Source organism: Myotis lucifugus, unplaced genomic scaffold, assembly GCF_000147115.1.
Source record: "Myotis lucifugus unplaced genomic scaffold, Myoluc2.0 scaffold_64, whole genome shotgun sequence".
Classification (NCBI taxonomy): Eukaryota; Metazoa; Chordata; class Mammalia; order Chiroptera; family Vespertilionidae; genus Myotis; species Myotis lucifugus.
The window spans coordinates 1,300,924-1,320,355 of NW_005871112.1; the positions used below are offsets into that span (position 1 = coordinate 1,300,924).

At 45.6% G+C, this 19,432-nt stretch overlaps 1 protein-coding gene across 1 annotated transcript in view; it reads left to right on the forward strand.

The window, feature by feature from the left end:
* The window catches only part of ABCC4 (ATP binding cassette subfamily C member 4), a 235,906-nt gene that overhangs the window by 55,862 nt on the left and 160,612 nt on the right, over window positions 1-19,432 (forward strand). Inside the window, exon 5 of the mRNA XM_023754706.1 lies at window positions 7,602-7,826. Coding sequence (XP_023610474.1) covers window positions 7,602-7,826 — 225 coding nt within the window. The remainder of the gene's footprint in view (window positions 1-7,601; window positions 7,827-19,432) is intronic.

Consider the following 19,432-nt stretch of genomic DNA (forward strand, 5'->3'; position numbering starts at 1 on the left):
CCGCCCCTGCTCCCTGTGATCGCTGGTTTCGCCCCTGTGGCTGAGGCATTAGGCCTGAGCAGGGGACCCCCAGCTCCCCACCATTGCCGGATCCGCCCTCCTCAAGGTGTTAGGCTTGGGCAGGGGACCCCTCAGCTCTGATTGTAGCTCCAATTGCTGCTGGGTGCCTACGTATGCAAATTAACCACCATCTTTGTTTGGTTAATTTGCATACTCATCCGATTGGCTGAAGGGTATAGCAAAGGTATGGTCAATTTGCATATTTGTCTATTATTAGGTAAGATACTTTAGTATCATTAATATCTAGGCAGCATTCATATTTCTTTGTCTTCATTTCTTGTAGTTTGAAGACATATCCAAATAAAGTGTATTTAGTTGATACAGGTTGTATGTGTTAAGGGATAGGAGATGTCCTCATTCATCTCCCCTGGTTACTAGTGGGGGTGGACTTCTTGGGATATTCTGAGGAAAAGAAATTTCTGCGACTCCCATAGGAGGATGCAATATTGTAGAAAGCTTTGTTTTCATGGAATTAAATCTTTGAGTTTCCAAAGTCCCATTTCCCTTTGTCCTGCCATAAAAGAAGTTTGGCTGTGGCTTTAGTAGAGCTAAAATCAGAGCCAGTGTCAAGCGTTCTCATTCCATATTTCCACACTCCAGTTCAGCATCAGGCTAGCTCAGCTTATGTTTCCCCAAGCAGTTCATCAGTCCATTGTGTGTGGGATCTGCAGGGCCACACAGCTATGAAAGAAACATGGGCAGGTGCAGAACAAGAGACCCATGAGCTAAGAGCTGAGAGCACAAGAGATTATGTCTTCCCACATTATCGTGTGATTACAGTGGCAATGCCCATTCTGGCCAATAATCGTTGTCCCAAGTGTGACTGACAGACAAGCATCTTCCCCGTATCAGCCTAACTTTATTGGGCATGTGTCTATCTTCCCTTGGTTGGATCCCTTCCCCCAGTGTTTTGCAGGGAATAGGTCAGTGATTCCCCGGGGAGTGGAACATTGCAGCTTCCTGGTGAAGCTGCCCAAATGATATGCCTATAATGTCTAGCCTTCCTTTACTCCTTTCCTATTATTAATAACTAGCTAATTACAATGGTATCATGTGGGTTCCTTTTCTGTTTCCCAACTCTCCTCTCTTTTCCTCTCTGCAATGTATGTATGCATGCATATATTTATGTATATCCTAGAAGCCCAGCATGCACGAAATTGTGCACGAGTAAGCTCACTTCCACTTGCCTCAGCTGGCCGCCCCGCCCATTGCCGCTCTTAGCCGCCCCGCCCATCGCCGCTCCTAGCTAGCACCCTGCCCTCCTCCGCTCGCTCCAAGCTCTCTTAGCTAGCTCTCCGCTGCTAGTAGCTCTCGGCCGCTAGTAGCTCATGCCCCGCCCGCCTAGAGAGCCGCTGCTCCTTTGGTTGTGACAGTGTTACAGCGTGACGGCCACGGGCATTTTATATAAGAGATCATCTTAATCCTTGCTCAAGGAAATGCTTAGAGAGAGGAGGGGGAGAGGGGGAGGGAGAAAGAGAGAGAGAGAGAGAGAGAGAGAGAGAGAGAGAGAGACCTATTGGTTGCCTTCTATATGTGCTCTGACCAGGAATTGAACCCACAACCTGAGTATGTGCCCTGATCAGGAATGGGCTATTCATTTATCTATGTTCATTGATAGATTGATAGAAACTAAGCTGTTGTCTTGTAGAAGTTCCTATAGTCTGGATTGAGACTATTGTTTTCCATCCGCCCCCCCCCTCCCCACATGTTCTCTGGGACCTTAAGTTGGCTAGATCTAGAAGCTTGATCTGATTCACCTCCCCCCACCGCCCACACACACACCCCTGTCTTTGACAGGATTACTGAATAGGTAGGGTTGTGTTACCTCCCTTACGAGGTACATAAGAGGTACATAACATCTGTGTCTTTTGCATATATTCATTTTGTGTATGATCATTGCTTAAGATCCATTAACTCTTTAGGGGGTTGAAAAATGGTGATATTCTAATTCTTCCCTTCTTCATTTATTAGCCAAAATATTTTCATAAAGAGAAACTTGGCTGTTATCAACACTTTGATTAGTCTTGTACAATATATCTAGGTAGGCCAAGGGATATTCTTAATTAAAAAAAATATTTTTATTGATATCAGAGAGGAAGGGAAATGGAGAGAGAGGGTCCTATGTTTCTTGTATACACTTTGCTAGTTTCTGTGCTTTCTGCAGTGACAGGATGTTTTTGGCTCTTCATGTACAGTTTTTGCCCTACCTGGGAATCAGCCGTTTTATAAACAGCCTTTTAGTGGGAAATGGTGTTTAGGGATTATAGTGTCGGCACTAGATATGCTCATTGCTGCTGTGTTGGTTATTATTTCTCAATTTGACTGGACCAAGCTAGAATATGTTCTTTTTCAAGGTAAATATATCATGAGTGCTTTTTGGGTATTTATAGTCCAAATCATATTGAGGATGCTAGTGTTTTTACTTAATCTCATTACTCATACATCTTTCTCTCTTACATCTGTATCTCTTTTCTCCCATCATCTATTTTTCTTTCTCCCAGGCCTAATCCCACTTCCCATTGAAAACATAATTATTAATTTGTTTTAACTTACAGTGTCAATACTGTCACCCATAATGTGACTTCTGGAAAAAAAAATTAAGATTCTTTTGCAGTTCATATTGCCCTGTATATCACATAGGGAATGTATTTTCAAATTATTTTGTTTGAAACCACTTTCAGTTATTCTCTTTTTGTATGGTTATGCCAACAACTGGATGGTATATATTTAGGTACATTTGCTTTATTTTACTCTTAAATTTTAGGAACTGCTTTTTAAAAACGTGTTTGTTTTATATTGTGGTGTAATGTTTTGTTGGTTCCAAAGTCAACAAAATCAGGAGAGGCTGATTTTAAAGAAGGCTGTTATTCTTGTTCCTCCCACTCTATTCCCTCTTTCCTTTTAGAGGTAACTTGAGAAACAAAATACGATTCTTTTTTTTTGTGTGCCTTTTTCCCCCCTGCAAAAAGCTTTATTGTTTCATTTGGTCCAATGCATAGGAGAGGGCTCCTGGGTGGTTAAAAGAATCGCTAGAGGTTTTGGGGAGAGGCTCAGGCAAAAGCCAGACAACTGGGGGAATGCAGAGGGGCCCCTCAAAGGCCTCTGGGCTCCAAAGGCTCCTAGTGAGCCTTTCGAAGAGATACTCGCCCAGTCCAGCCTGGGGGCCAGCCAGCCTGCAGGGGTTGGTCAGATGGTCGCCCATCTTCGTAATAAGTATCACCTCCTCATCCAGGAAGTGGTTCTCCAGGAAGTCACAGAGCTGAGGGTCTGCACGGGTAGAACCCAAGGCATGCAGCTCCAAAAGGGCCTGGTTCAGGTTCCTCTCCAAGGCCAGGCGGCTTCCATGGCGTCCAGAGTTTTGCCTCACTCATCTTGGGAAGACTTCAGCACATCTTAAAAGAGAATGCGGCCACTACGCTGGTTTTGCATCTTCAGGATTAGCTCAGTGCCAAAGGTCACAGGGTCAGTTCCCAGTCAAGGGTTGTGGGTTCACTGTCTGCTCCTGGGTTTGGGCAGTGCGGGAGGCAACCAGTCCATGTGTCTCTCTCACATTGATGTCTCTCTCTTTCTCCCTCCCTCCCTCTCTTCTACTCTCTCTGAAAATCAATGGGAGAAATATCCTCGGGTGAGGATTAAAAATAAAATAAGATCAAGCAAGAGTGGACAGATGAGTGGGAAGGTATGGGCCAGGAACTGGCATTACTCATCAGTGAGCTTATTTGCTTGACTGGATTGTCAAATACTGTCTCTCAGCAGAAGAATCCAGATGCTTAGGGGTAACTTTTTGTACTGGGTTTGTTGCCTCTATCAGTATTCTGACTGATGGGTGACAATGCTCTTATCATTCTCTTGTAATTATACCCATGTTAGGCTTAAATGGAAGCTGAGTAGCAGGCAACACTGACTCCTGGAGACAGTGATGCATTGTTTAAAGTTTGGGACTGCAGGTGTTAGTTACCTCAGGGCTTCTGGTGGATAGCCGCAGGGTCACGTGCTGCCCTTCGCTATTCCTGGGTTGGGACTGTCCCATGTGCACAGTTTGACGTTCTTGCTCCAGCTTTTCATCTCAATATACTATTGTTAAAGTCTGTTTTATGACCCCCCTGCGTTAGGGTTCTTTTGTAAATTACTTGTTCCTCTTGGGGCGAGTGAAAGGGCGTGCTGGAAAATGTAACAGTGAGTCTTTGTGTTCTTGTGATCTGATCATCTTACTCATAATTCTTCAACTAAACAATGTTCCCTTACCTCTAAATAGTAGATGGAAACTTTTGTGACCTCTTGGAAGGTGAAGCTCATGACCATGTGTGTGCATGTGCATATGTAGGACAGGGTGCTGTTTTTTTGTTTTTGTTTTTTTTCGTAATATATTTTTACTGATTTCAGAGAGGAAGGGAGAGGGAGAGAGAAACATCAATGATGAGAGAGAATCATTCATCAGCTGCCTCCTGCACGCCTCTTACTGGGAATTGAACTTGCAACCCAGGCATGGACCCTTGACTGGAACCGAACCCGGGACCCTTCAGTCTGCAGGCTACAATCTTATCCACTGAGCCAAACCAGTTAGGGCTGTTGATGGTTGTTTTTTTTTTTTAAAATTAAATCTTTATTGTTCAGATTATTACAGTTGTTCTTCTTTTTTCCCCCCATAGCTCTCCTCCACCCAGTTCCCACCCCACCCTCTGCCCTTACCCCTCCCACTGTCCTCATCTATAGGTGTACGATTTTTGTCCAGTCTCTTCCTGCACCCCCACACCCTTTCCCCCCAAGAATTGTCAGTCCACTCCCTTTCTATGCCCCTGGTTCTATTATATTCACCAGTTTATTCTGTTCATCAAATTTTTTATTCACTTGATTTTTAGATTCACTTGTTGATAGATATGTATTTGCTGTTCATAATTTTTATCTTTACCTTTTTCTTCTTCCTCTTCTTAAAGAGTACCTTTCAGCATTTCATGTAATATTGGTTTGGTGGTGATGAACTCATTTAGCTTTTTCTTATCAGTGAAGCTCTTTATCTGACCTTCAATTCTGAATGCTAGCTTTGCTGGATAAAGTAATCTTGGTTGTAGGTTCTTGGTATTCATCACTTTGAATATTTCTTGCCACTCCCTTCTGGCCTGCATAGTTTCTGTTGAGAAATCAGCTGACAGTCGTATGGGTACTCCCTTGTAGGTAACTGACTGTTTTTCTCTTGCTGCTTTTAAGATTCTCTCTTTGTCTTTTGCTCTTGGCATTTTAATTATGATGTGTCTTCGTGTGGTCCTCTTTGGATTCCTTTTGTTTGGGGTTCTCTGTGTTTCCTGGACTTGTAAGTCTATTTCTTTCACCAGGTAGGGGAAGTTTTCTGTCATTATTTCTTCAAATAGGTTTTCAATATCTTGCTCTCTCTCTTCTTCTGGCACCCCCATAATTCGGATGTTGGTACGCTTGAGGTTGTCCCAGAGGCTCCTTACACTATCTTCATATTTTTGGATTCTTTTTTCTTTTTGTTTTTTCGGTTGGTTATTTTTTGCTTCTTCGTATTTCAAATCTTTGACTTGATTCTTGGGATCCTCTTGTCTGCTGTTGGATCTCTGTATATTATTCTTTATTTCAGTCAGTGTATGCTTAATTTCTAGTTGGTCTTTTTTCATATCCTCCAGGGTCTCACTAAATTTATTGGCGGTTTCTAGAACATTCTTGAAAAACCTTATAATTGTGGTTTTGAACTCTGTATCCAGTAGTTTGCTTTCCTCCATTTCTGTCATTTGTGACCTGTTTCTTTGTCTCCGCATTTTTTATGCTTCCCTGTGTTGATAGAGCAGCTTTCTGTGCTAGGTGTCCTATAGGGCCCAGTGGCTCAGCCTCCCCAATTACCTGAGGTGGACACTCTTGGTGCACCCCTTTGTGGGCTTTGTGCACAGTCTTGTTGTAGTTAAGCCTTGATTGTTGTAGGTATCACTGGGAGGAATTGACTTCCAGGCCAATTGGCTGTGAGAATCAGCTGTGTCTACAGTGGGAGAACTTCTGTGCTGAAGACACCTTCTGGGGCAAGACTTGCTTCAGTGGGGCTTTGGTGCTCACTGAGTCTGCCCCCTGAGTGTGTCCCTTATGGATCTGCGGAGTTGTAATCTGGATGGTCCCACTCTGTGACCACTGGGTACACTGGCTCTTGGATCTAAGGAGGTGCTAATTTAGCCTCTTCCTGAGGCTACCCAGCAGGAGCTACGAAGAGATCTGCAGATTCCCCTTCCTTGTTTGGGGTTTGGAGGTGCCCAGATGAGGCCCAGCTGTGAAGCAATGCAAGCTGCTGTGGGGCCTTTGGCCTTCTCTTGGAAGTTCTGGGTCTGTCTGGCCCAGCTGCAGTTTGTTAGGTAATTTTCAGATTGCAAAGAGCCAGGGCACTCATATGCAAAAGCCTCTGCTGCAGCTTGGGTGGGGCGGGGTCTCAGGGAATCAACAGGACGGAGCAAACAGCTATGGCTGATCCTCAGTCCTGCCCTAAGAGGCCCCGCATCTCAGTGTCCCAGTAATCGCTGCAAGCACCTCTGAGAGAAAGCCGCCCTCGAGTTCCGAGTTCTGCCCGCTGCCAGACAGTCCAGTTTCTCCCCGTATGAGTCTGGGTCCCCAGAGACTTCCCAGAACTGGAGTTCAGAGCAGTCGGGGGCTTATGACTCCCTCCCGATTCAAAAAGACAGCCGCGTCCTCCGTTGCCAGCCCTTGCCGCGTGCGCCTCCGTATCTCTGCACTTTACTTCCCCACTTCCTCTGAGTCTCAGTGTGCTTTTCTCTTTCCTTCTAGTTGTAGAATTTCCACTCAGCCAGCCTTCCTGTGGTTCTGGATGATGTCCGTTTTGTCTTTTAGTTGTATTTTTGAAGTTGTTGTGGGAGGCAGCAATTTCCGGTGTTTACCTACGCCGCCATCTTGGTTTCTCTCTGTTGATGGGGTTTTAATATTATACCCATTTGAGGGACAGGGTCATCTCTCTGTAAATATCCTGATAGGGCACTACTAGTTGGTTGAGAAGAAAATGCATGTTCATTTTATTTCATGTTTAGTTCTTTGAATCCTTCCTTTCTTTTGTGCATAAGTCCCTCACCTCAGACAGATAGGAAAGAGCTATCAAAAGCAAACCTGCCCATTGTTTACATGTCTCTGTTAATAAGGACGGATTGCTTAAAGGAAATGCCTGTTTCAGAGTTGAGTTCTTGAAAGATTTCCAAATTTTGGGCATTTTGTCTTTTGAGAAGTCAGTGGAGGAAATGATGTCGAGGGCCTGTGTTTACTTTTGGTGGCTTGGATTTGCACTGAATGCCTGGATTTCTTTGAAGGGGAGAAATGTACCTTACACGGGAGGAAGTAGCTTGTGGGGTGAAGTGGCCATTTGTCCTGGAGGGGCAAGGTTTGCTGTTTCTTTGCTTTTAGTCTTGGGGAAGAAAACACTTTCCCTAAATCTTATACAGGAGGCTAGCCCAATGACTCCTAACTCATTGGTGTAGGATTTGAATTGTTGCCTTGTATGGCTTGTATGTCTAATTGAGGCCTTTTTATTTCCCTTTTAGGAAGGCACCAAAGTAATCCAGCCCTTATTTTTGGGGAAAATTATTAGTTATTTTGAAAACTATAATTCTACTCATCCTGTGACTTCCCAAGAAGCCTATATCTATGCCACGGTGCTGACTACCTGCACGTTCCTTTTGGCCATCCTGCATCACCTATATTTCTATCACGTGCAGTGTGCTGGGATGAGGTTAAGAATAGCCACGTGCCATATGATTAATGTGAAGGTAAGTGTCATTTGGTATGAAACTGCACCTCACCTGAAGCATCAGAAGTATTTTGGGAAAGTTCTACCTAACCTAAAATTTTTGTAAATAGAAGCATTTAAATCTTACTTAAAGAAGCTTGATATTTGCATCAGGCTATTTTTTTTAAAAAAACAAACTTTACCAATATATAATGAGTTTTCTATGAGATCATATCAGGGCTGCCTTTGATAACATTTGGCCACAGGCTGTTGCAAAATATTTATAATGTAATCTAATGAAAAAAGTATCAGATTGATTCAAGCATAAAACATTTTCTTTGTTTTCATGCCTGAACCTCAGTTATATTTGTAGGAGTTTTATTGTTGTTGTTCATTAAAACCATCATTTACAACAACGTTGTATTTAAAAGTGACCATCAGTGAAATTGGATCTGTAAAATGAAATCTAAAAAGATGTATTTGAGAAAGGGAATGATGATTTTTGAATTATTTAACTATGTTCAATGTGATTTTATTAATTAAAGAAAACCATAAATGGAAGCCACGTATAGACACTCACTGTATTCTATAATTATGGTTGTTTTTAGTAGTTTTAAAGAAAAATTGGGTGTTGGGGATAAAATTCTAAATTTCATATATATATTTTACTAATTTTGGAGAGAAAAATGGTTTCATCTATTTTATGTTGCTTTTCAATTAAGTTACTATTATGTAAAGTTATTAGTATGTACTAGAGGCCCGGTGCACAAAAATTTGTGTACTCGGGAGGGGAGGGGGGTCCCCCAGCCCGGCCTGTGCCCTCTAGCAGTCTGGGACCCCTAGGGAGATAACGACCTGCTGGCTTAGGCCTGCTCCTGGGTGGCGGAGGGCAGGCCCAATCCCTAGGTGCAGCCCCTGGTGGGGCGCAGAGCAGGGCCGATGGGGAGTTGGGGCACTGCCCCGTCATGCACAGAGCAGGGCGGATCGGGAGGTTGCGATGCCACCCTCAGTCACGCTCAGGGTAGGACCGATTGGGGGGTTGCGGCGCCACCCCCTGTCACGCACAGAGCAGGGCCGATTAGGGAGTTGGGGCGCTGCCCCCTGTCACTCACAGAGCAGGGCCGATAAGGGGGTTGGGGCGCAGCCCCCTGTCACTCACAGAGCAGGGCCCATCAGGGGGGTTGGGGCCCCGTACCCTGTCACACACAGAGCAGGGCCGATCAGGGGGTTGAGGAGCTCCCCCCTGTCACGCACAGATCAGGGCCGATCAGGGGGTTGAGGAGATCCCCCTGTCACTCACAGAGTAGGGCCGATAGGGGAGTTGGGGCACCGCCCCCTGTCACACACAGAGTAGGGCGGATCAGGGGGTTGGGGCGCTGCACCCTGTCACACTCAGGGCAGGGCCAATGGGGAGGTTATGGCTCTACCCTGTCACACACAGAGCAAGGCCCGTGGAGGGGGGTTGGGGCGCCACCCTCTATCACCCACAGAGCAGGGCCGATCAGGGGGTTTGGGCGCCGCCACTGTCACACTCAGGGCAGGGCCGATGGAGAGGTTATGGCTCTACCCTGTCACACACAGAGCAGGGCCCGTGGGGGCGGGGGGGTTTGGGGCGCCGCACCCTGTCACACACAGAGCAGGGCAGATCAGGGGGTTGGTGTGCTGCACCCTGTCAAACACAGAGCCGCAGGGCAATCAGGGGATTGGGGAGCTCCCTCCTATCAGGCACAGAGCAGGGCGGATAGGGAGGTTGTGGCCCCACCCCCTGTCACTCACAGAGCCGCAGGGCGATCAGGGGGTTTGGGCGCTGCCCCCTGTCACGCTAATCCCGGTGCCGGGAGGCCTCGCGGCTCTGCTGATCCCGGTGCTGGGAGGCATATTACCCTTTTACCATATAGAATAGAGGCCTGGTGCACGGGTGGGGGCCGGCTGGTTTGCCCTGAAGGGTGTCCTGGATCAGGGTAGGGGTCCCCACTGGGGTGCCTGGCCAGTCTGGGTGAGGGCCGTTTTCCGGCTGGCGGGTGACTAAAGCTCCCAACAGCTCCTTTTTTTCTTTTTTTTTTTTTTATTCTGGGCCAGCTTTAGCTCTGAGGCCTCGGCTGCTGAAAGCCGGTTTCTGGCCTTTGTTTTTGATACAATGTTTTTGTATTTGATACAATGTTGCGGTCCGGCTGGCTGAACCTGGCTGACTGACAGCCGGTTTCTGGGGTTTTGTTTAGCTTCTTATTTGCAACATAGTACATAGTTGCTTAGAGTTGCAGCTGAGAGGCCGGCAACTCAGGCTGGGAACGTTAGAGTCCGCCGTCACTGGAGCAAGCAAGCTTCCTTGTTCGCTTCAGTGCATGGCTGCCGGCCGACATCTTGGCTGACAGTTAATTTGCATAAGGATATGCTGATTAGCCAATGGGAAGGGTAGCAGTCGTACGCTAATTACCATGTTTCTCTTTTATTAGTGTAGATAGTACTTTATTCCCTTTTAGTGTGCAAGGTAGCAGTCTTAGTGATAAGACCCCATTTGATGTGTTCAGTTTTTTTATATTGAGAAATGCCATGAAAATATCCCGTTATTTACCTTGGCCTTAACTTTTATAAAAGGAGTGAATATTTCAGGTATCTTTACAAAGGACTTGCCACAGATACACCAGTGTCAGGAGCTGAAGAGCTTTGTATAAACTTGATCCTGGGTATTTTTTTGCCCTGATCTGTCGGCTTTAAAAAACACCCCCTCCCCGCAAATTAACAGTATTTGAAATTTGGTAAGAGAGTTCATCTTAACTGTACTCACAGCCCCACTACAGATAACTATGTAAGGTGATAGATATGCTAATTAGTTTGACTATAGTAATCATTTCTCAATGTATATGTGTATCAAAACATCATGTTGTATACCTTGAATATATACAATGTTTATTGAAAAAATGAAATCTTCATCGAAAGATAAAACCGGGCAATATAAGTATTGCTTCTTTTACCTAGTTGCTCCTTATCTTGAGCTTCTGTATCTTGTGAACACTTTTCTTGCAAAATGCAAGATGTCTTCTCCACATCTTCCTGTGGGCTGTATCTTATTCACCTTGGAATTGTGTGAATCCCGGAGGCCTGGCATCTCATTGTCTGTGGTAGGCTACCACGGGTAAGTCTGGTTTCCTCTTCTGTGACATGGATTGTTGTTATTTTTCATCCTCACCTGAGGATATTTTTCCATTGATTTTTGGGGAGAGTGGAAGAGAGAGGGAAAGGCAGAGAGAAACATCAATGTGAGAGAAACACATTGTTTGGTTGCCTCCTGCACGCACCCCAAACAGGGCCCGGCTGGGGAGGAGCCTGCAACCAAGATACATGCCCTTGACCAGAAACGAACCCAGGACCCTTTGGTATGAAGGCTGACACTCTATCCAATGAGCCAAACCAGCTAGGGCATAGAAGTGGTAGCAATGCTGGTACACTCAACTTGGGGTCTCCATTGTCACTGTCGTCGTCGTCATCATCGTCGTCATCATCTTTGTTATTCTGTTGCACTCCTTTCTGCCATTCAGGAGAATACTCAGGTTTATTTTTAAGTTAGCTAGATTTTGTATTTCCAGGTCATGTGTAGCCCCCATAAATAAACAAGACATTTCACTAGCACTCTGCTCTGAAATCTGTAAGCACTGAAGTCAGGTTTGAGGTGACAGTTCAAGCAAAGCTCTTTGCAGCTCAGGTGAGTTGCTGTCCACCTGTTTTTCTTGCTTTTCTCACTAACGCTTTGGAACATTGCCCTTGGGAAATCCAATCTGACTTAATTAGCTCATGCAAACATCTCCCATGGGTATTAATTTGCCAACTTGATTAGCCTTAAAGAATTGACCCTTTACAAAGTCAAGCATTGCTTTGGGTTAAACCATAGACGGAACCTGAAATTCCAGAAACGTGGGAAAGACAGATTTCCTCAGGCACTGCCTTGTATCTAGAATCCTGCTGAGGTGAAGAAATGATACTTTATCACAGGAGGGCTGATGGCTTCCGGCAAAAGCTGACACTGCAGTGCCGCTCTGAACACTGAACATTTGCAGTTTATGCTCAGATCCAACCTCTTAATCTCCCACCTGTGGAGAAAATCAGGTTGGTTGTTATAAATGGAATGGCTGTTAAGCTCATTTTGAATATTGAATGACTTTTTGGGATGTATCATATATAAAAATGACTTGTCATTTATTTACCTTTGCACAGCTTTGGTAAAATTACTTTTGGCTCTTGATCATTGATTTTATTGTGGTAAAATATGCATAATGTAAAATTGACTGTTTTTAACTTTATTTATTTATTATTTTATTTATTTATTTTTTAAATATATTTTATTGATTTTTTACAGAGAGGAAAGGGAGAGTGATAGAGAGTTAGAAACATCGATGAGAGAGAAACATCGATCAGCTGCCTCCTGCACACTCCCTACTGGGTATATACCTGCAACCAAGGTACATGCCCTTGACCGGAATCGAATCTGGGACCCTTGAGTCCGCAGGCCGATGCTCTCTCCACTGAGCCAAACCGGTTTGGGCTTAACTTTTTATTTTTTATTTTTATTAATGGCATTGATGACATTCACGTTGATGTGCAGCCATTCCCACTATTCATCTCTAGGACTTTATCTTCCCAAACTGAAACTCTTTACCCATTAAACACTAGCTTCCCCATCCCCTCTCTCCACAGGTAGCAGCATTCTACTTCCTATCTGTATGAATTTGCTTCTTCCAGGTACCTAATATAGGCAGAATCATACATTGTCATTTTGTATCTGGCTCATGTCATGTAGCCCAATGTCTTCAAGGTTCATCCATGTTGTAGAATGTGTCAGAATTTAACTCCTTTTTAAGGCCGAGTAGCAGTCCATAGTAGGTACATACCACATATTGGCGTTTTTTTTTTAAAATTTAAATTCTTTATTGTTGAAAGTATTACATATGTCTCCTTTTTCCCCCATTGACCTCTCCCTGACCGCTCCCTCCCCCCAGCACAGCCCTCACCTTCCTACTGTCTGTGTCCATTGGTTATGCTTATATGCATGCATACAAGTCCTTTGGTTGATCTCTTAACGCGCCCCCTCCTCCCCCGCCCCCATAAACTAAAGAACAAATACAGATCCACATGTTGTTTATCCATTCATCTGTCGTGGACACTTGGGTTGTTGCCACCTTTTGGCTATTGTGAGTAATGCTGCTGCGAACATGGTTATACAGATCTCTTTTCAAGTCTGTGCTTTCAGTTCTTTTGGGTATATACCCAGACGTGGAATTGTTGGACTATATGGTATCATTATGTTGGATTTTTTGAAGAACGGCCACACTGTCCTCCATAGTGGCTATATCATTTTACATTGACACTTGATCATTGACTTTCCTGTGTAAGTTGAGGACCAAATGAAGTTTTGATGAAGCATGACATTTTGTTTGGATCAGTGGTTCCAGTTGGTCTGTTGAACAGCTCATGGTGTTCTGTTCAGGTTCCTCAAATCTTTAGGGCATTTTCCAGAACATTTTACCAAATGAAGGGATTGTGCGACACAGGATGTTAAAACAGATTGGCATTAAGAACACAAGTCCCTCACACAACAGTGTTTTGAACATTGTACTTGATCATTTTAAAGAGTTACTGCACGTCACTGGTTATATTGCCAGTATGGGTTGCTGTCACCTCTGCAATGAGAGCAGTGGCTTGCTTCCTGTCTTTGTTCTTGGCTGGACACAGAAGAAGGAAGACATGTCCAGCTTCAAGTCTCAACAGGCTCCTTCCCTGGCTTAGAGCACAGGAGGTGGGGCCGGGCTGGGGGAAGACAGTAGCTCAGGCACGGTGAGCCCGAATTGGAGACAGCTGACCATCTCCATCCGTGCCACTAGTGAAATGGTTCTCAACCTCTGGCCCTTTAAATACAGTTCCTCATGTTGTGACCCAACCATAAAATTATTTTCATTGCTACTTCATAACTGTAATGTTGCTACTGTTATGAATCGTAATGTAAATATCTGATATGCTGGATGGTCTTAGGCGACCCCTGTGAAAGGGTCATTCGACCGCCAAAGGGGTCGCGACCCACAGGTTGGTTGAGAACCGCTGCACTAGTGGGACACCCCGTCTGCCAGCCTGACCTTGGCCTTGGGACTGGGTGGAAGTGAGCCTGAATGTTACAAGTCTTTAGACCTGGGGCAGGCAGGATGACAGTCTCAAGAATCAGGATGGTCTTGTGGTATTTCACAGAGATTTGTTCGCATTATAAAATGTATACGGTACAGAGATTTTCCTTAAGGTCTTTGGCCTAGTTGGCTCTTAGGTTTCCTGACTTTGTGTGCAGATTGAAGAACGCTAGCAGTTCCCACAGTGGCTCCCGAATGCCAGGTGAAGCAGAGCCGTCACCGACACTGCTCTCTGCCACTTGCTTCGTGGTGCAGATTTCCTTGCAGAATTGAATCAGTTTGGCCAAACTTATTATTCTGCCTAAACTCTGGTCATGACTCTTCATTTTTTAAGAGTTACATAAAGTATAGTTTGTGGGAGAGTATTTGTCTTTATTTTCAACTTCTAAGGTGAGCCGGTTCCCTGCAGACTTCCTAGTTTCCCTTTATTCTGTGTGGTAGATCTGCCTGACCAGAATTTGTGTACAGTCGATCCTGGCTTATTCCCAGCTGTGGTTGAACAAGATGACGCTCTGTCTTCTTGTTGCAGCTCTCGCACTGAACACAGGTGTCATTTTCACGGTCGACTTAGTGCCTGTTTTCTGCATTTTTGGGGGGTGATTTTGCTGCCTAATACGGTCCCATGCAGAGTGCTCCCGTGCTGTCTGGCACTCCTCAGCACCAGAAGACGGTGATGTGCCTTATGGAGAAAATACCTGTGTCAGAGAAGCTTGTTTTGGGTGTGAGTTATCCTGCTTTTGGCCACAAGTCCAGTGTTAATGAATCAACAATAGATGTTAAATAAGTTGTCTTTAAACAGAAACAAGGTTATGTATGTATAGATCAGTTGATGAAAATGCGGTTAGCAAAGGCTGGCAGAAACCTAACCCTGTATTTCCCCTCGGAGCAATTAATAATCACTCATCGTGTTCACAGTGACTGTATAGAACATAACTGTCATGAATAATGAGAATCGACTACTGATATTTATTTACCCAATACATCTCAAGGGGGGGGGGTGACTTCTATAGACCAATGTTCTATTTAGAGAAATATTTTTACTCCCTTTAGGTAAGTGTATTTTTAATTTTTTAAGTGAGGTACAGATGGTACTCCATTTATGATGGTTTGATTTTATGATTTTTCAGCTTTATGATGGCGTGAGAGCTGCATGGATTAAGCAGAAAGCATATATTGAGTTTTGAATTTTAATCTTTTCCTGGACTAGTGATAGGCGGTATGATACTCTGATGCTGGGCGGCGGCAGTGAGCACAGCTCCCAGTCAGCCCAGCCACCCGATCACAAGAGTAAACAACCAGTACTCTACACTGCGCTGTGTTGCCAGTGTTTTTTGGTTATTGCGTTTTGTGTTTTCTCATTCTGTCATGTCTACTAAATGGCTGTCTCCGTCTCCTGCTTCTGGTGAGAACCTCAAGATGATCGTCCATGTGTAGGCTCATGTAAGTGTCCTGAGCATGTTTGAGGTAGGCTAGCCTAAGCTATGATGTTCCATAGGTTAGGTACATTGCAAACATGCATTTTTTGACTTACAATATTTTAAAGTTGCCGTGTATTTATTAGGACATAACCTACCTCATGGTAAGTGGAGGGGCATCTGCAGCTCTCATTATAGAATTCTGTAATTTGAGGCAAATGCATGCTCCTTGTGCCCACACCAATTAGATTTCGTATTTTTAGGTACCCTTCATCTTTCTGAGTGAAGGACTCTCCCCTTTCCTTTAGTCCTTTCTCTTAAGACCTGTCTTCCCTTGACCTTTTTATTTCTCCTTTCCAGGCATTTCTCTAGCTCAGTTCTGTTTTAAGCCCAGTGTCAAGATATCAGGGGTCCTTTATCACAGACTGAGAAGGAAGTAGAAGGAGCCCTTCCAGATGCAAGGAGAGACTAAGCTTGCTCACTTCTGAGCAACGTTTGCAGCCTTCTGCAATAAATGGAGCCTGAGTTTAAAAAGTCTCTCATGGCCCTAGCTGTGGAGAGCGGCTACAGTGTTTGGACAGGTTTAAGCCTCGGACTAATGAGAGGGCACAGTCCGCTCGTTGCCACGTGCAAGTCCCAGCTTGGAGGGGAGAGCCCTCCCAGCACAATTATAGCCAACAGCTGTAGTTGTAAGCTTGAACCTATGGTCCGAACACGTGGCCCCACGTGCCTGAGTGATGTGGGCTTGATAGAGTTCAGGCGCATGTAATTGAGTAGGATCGAAACCCACGAGAATGTTGTAAACATCTTGACCATGCCTTTACTTTGCCTCGTGGAATCTGGCTATAAAATAAAGACACGGCTTGTAATCCGTGGCGCTGTTTTTCCATCAAAGAGGGCAGGGTCCCACCTAGCACCCAGCTTTATTCTCTTTTCTGTCTTTTCTAAATCCTTCACCGCCCCGACTCAGGTTCACCCTTGGCTGTGCAGGTGCAACACACCTAGCCAGTTGCTCAGTGGTTAGTGTCGGCCTGCAGATGTCGGGTCCCAGGTTAGTGTCGGGTCCCGGATTGCACTCACTTCCCTGACCTGGTCAGGCGTGTGGGAGGCAACCAGTCAATGTGTCCCTCTCACATTGTTGCTTCTCTCTCTCTGTCTCTCCCCCACTAAGGGTTTTAAGGGAGATTTTAGGGGCGGACCCAGGGGAAGATGTCAATAGAGCAGTGGTTCTCAACCTTCTGGCCCTTTAAGTACAGTTCCTCATGTTGTGACCCAACCATAAAATTATTTTTGTTGCTACTTCATAACTGTAATGTTGCTACTGTTATGAATTGTAATGTAAATATCTGATATGCAGGATGGTCTTAGGCAACCCCTGTGAAAGGGTCGTTCGACCGCCAAAGGGGTCTCGACCCACAGGTTGAGAACCGCTGCAATAGAATATTCAGTAGTTTGCCAGGTGTGTTCTTTCAGGGTTGTGGTCTCCACTGATTGATTGGCTGGCACCAGGGCAGGGGGTTTTCAATCAATGCAGCTGGTCCTGAGGTGGCTGTGGCTGGTTTTGCTGTTTTTCTGGGCTTGGAGCTGAAATACAACAGATGCCTAGATGTTATCTCTAGGGCGGAAAGGTCAGGGGGTCCAAACCGCATGACCAGTGATGTGGTAAGGTAGGAGAGGTCACACTGGGGGCGATGTCCCACCCTCTGATTGTCCTTTGCTGGCACCAAGGACTTTCCTCCCTGGTGACCTTCTGTACCTGGCCCATCATCCTTGCTGTGCTCATGTCTGTTTAACCACATACCCGCGTAAGTTAAGGAAGGGAGAAGCCGTTTGGTTTAGCTTTCTTCAAAGAGGAAATTGCTGCTGCTGGAGGGTTATGAGTGCCCATTGCGTTCTGCCATCTGGTAACTGTGTCTTTAGGAGAAATTGCTAAATGATTTTCAAAGCGATGGTACTATATTAGGTTCCTACCAATAACATATGGGTTCCAGTGGCTTTAGATCCTCACCAAGACTTGGTATGGTCAGTGTTGTTCATTTTAATTTTTCATAAGGGCATAAAGTAGTATCTCATTACGGTTTTGATTTTTACTTCATTGATGACTAAAGATGTGGGGTGGGGTGGGATGGGGCACAATCACCCCAGTGAGAATCAGTCCCTTAGAGTGGTCTTTAATTCTGACATGGTCTTTCGGGGTGTCTCAGCTTTACGCCAGGCTTGTTAGTGACGTATTAATAAGGGTTCGCCACTCTGGCTGTTCAAGAACTCCAGTGTCCCAGCTCTGCTGAACCTTCAGTGTCTGTGTTCTGCTTGCCATTCTGCAGCACCAGCTGTCTGGTGAGTCTTGGGCAGTCTTGACCTAGGCCTTTGTAGCTCATTCCTCAGCTAAGGCCTTGTAGCAGACCCCCCTCCCGCCCCCCCCAACACACACACGACTTTGGAGACCCTTCCTTTCTGTAACCTCTACTGCTTGATGGCCTTGCCGAAGATGCCAGCTGCCCTCTGCCTCCTCCACTCAGGGCTGCTGTGCTTTGTGGACTCCAGCCGCTGTCACTGTTGGACAGTGGTCTCCTGGCAGAGAACTAGGGCAAAGGTGGTGGTCACCTCGTGAGTGTCCTTTCTCTCAAGGATCAGTCTTGCACTGCCTGTTATCTGATGCCTGAAGGCAGAATTTTGTCCAATTATGTAGTTGCTAATCACAGAGGGTGGTGTGTGTGAGGGGTGGGGTGGGGGGCTGGCCCTCTATCAGTTACACAGCCATTACTCACAGCAGAGTGGCTTCACTGCTTTTATCTGCCGGATGTTTCTGGGCCCTGCCGTGGGGAGCTGTGTGTACAGTACTGGGTGTGGTAGTATTAGCTGTAGGACTTGCCTGTTCAACTCCCTTTCCAAACAAATCAAGAGCAGGGGCATATTCTAGGCCAGTGGTTCTCAACCTTCCTAATGCCGAGACCCTTTAATACAGTCCCTCATGTTGTGGTGACCCCCAACCATAAAATTATTTTCGTTGCTACTTCATAAGTGTAATTTTGCTACTGTGATGAATCGTAAATATCTGATATGCAGGATGTATTTAGGCGACCCCTGTGAAAGGGTCGTTCGACCCCCAAAGGGGTCTCGACCCACAGGTTGAGAACCGCTGTTCTAGGCTGAGATTCACCAGATTTTATGTCATGAGTCTTCTTTGTGCTTATTAAAAACCCAGCATCTGCTCTGGCCAGTGTGCTCAGTGGTTAGAGCATGGGCCCTTGTACCAAAGGGTCTCGGGTTCAGTTTCCGATCAAGGGCACATAACTGGGTTGCAGGTTCAATCCCTGGCCACCCCCTAAAAATCAATGGGAACAATATCCTCAGGTGAGTTATGGGGCTCGGCTACAGTGTTTTGGCCAGGTTAAAGCCTCGGACTAATGAAAGGACAGGGTCCTCTCACTGCCACATCTAAGTCCCAGCTGGAGGGCAGGGCCCTCCCAGCACAATCATAGCCAACGGCTGTGGTTGTAAGCTTGAACCTATGGTCCGAACACGTGGCCCCACGTGCTTTGTGATAGAGTTCGGGTGCAAGTAGTTGAGTAGGGTTGAAACTCACGAGAATGCTGTCAACAATGTGATCACGCCCCTACTTTGCCTCGTGGCATCTGCTATAAAATAAAGACACGGCTTGTGGGCACTGGTGCTGTCTCCTCAGGGAGCAGCATCCCACCGAGACCCAGCTTTTATTCTCTTGCCTGTCTTTTCGCAATCCTTTCACCCCCCCCTCCCCCGCCCCCCTCAGGATCACCTTTGGCCGTACCAAGTGGCGCCTGACCAGGGACTTTGGCCGTAACAAGTGGCGCCTGACCAGGGACTAAGTTTGGCCGTAACAAGTGGCGTCCGAACAGGCCTGAGTTCGGGGGAATTTAAAAGTGTCAGGTGAAAGGAGGCTCCAAGGCACGCGCAGAGAGTAAGCTTAAAAAGCAAAAGTAAGAAGGCCAAAAAACAAAAATAAGGTAGGGAGCCAAAGTGTGGTAATATTAGCACGGCGTAAAACTTGGGAAATTCAGGATCCCAGGAAGGGGATCACTAAA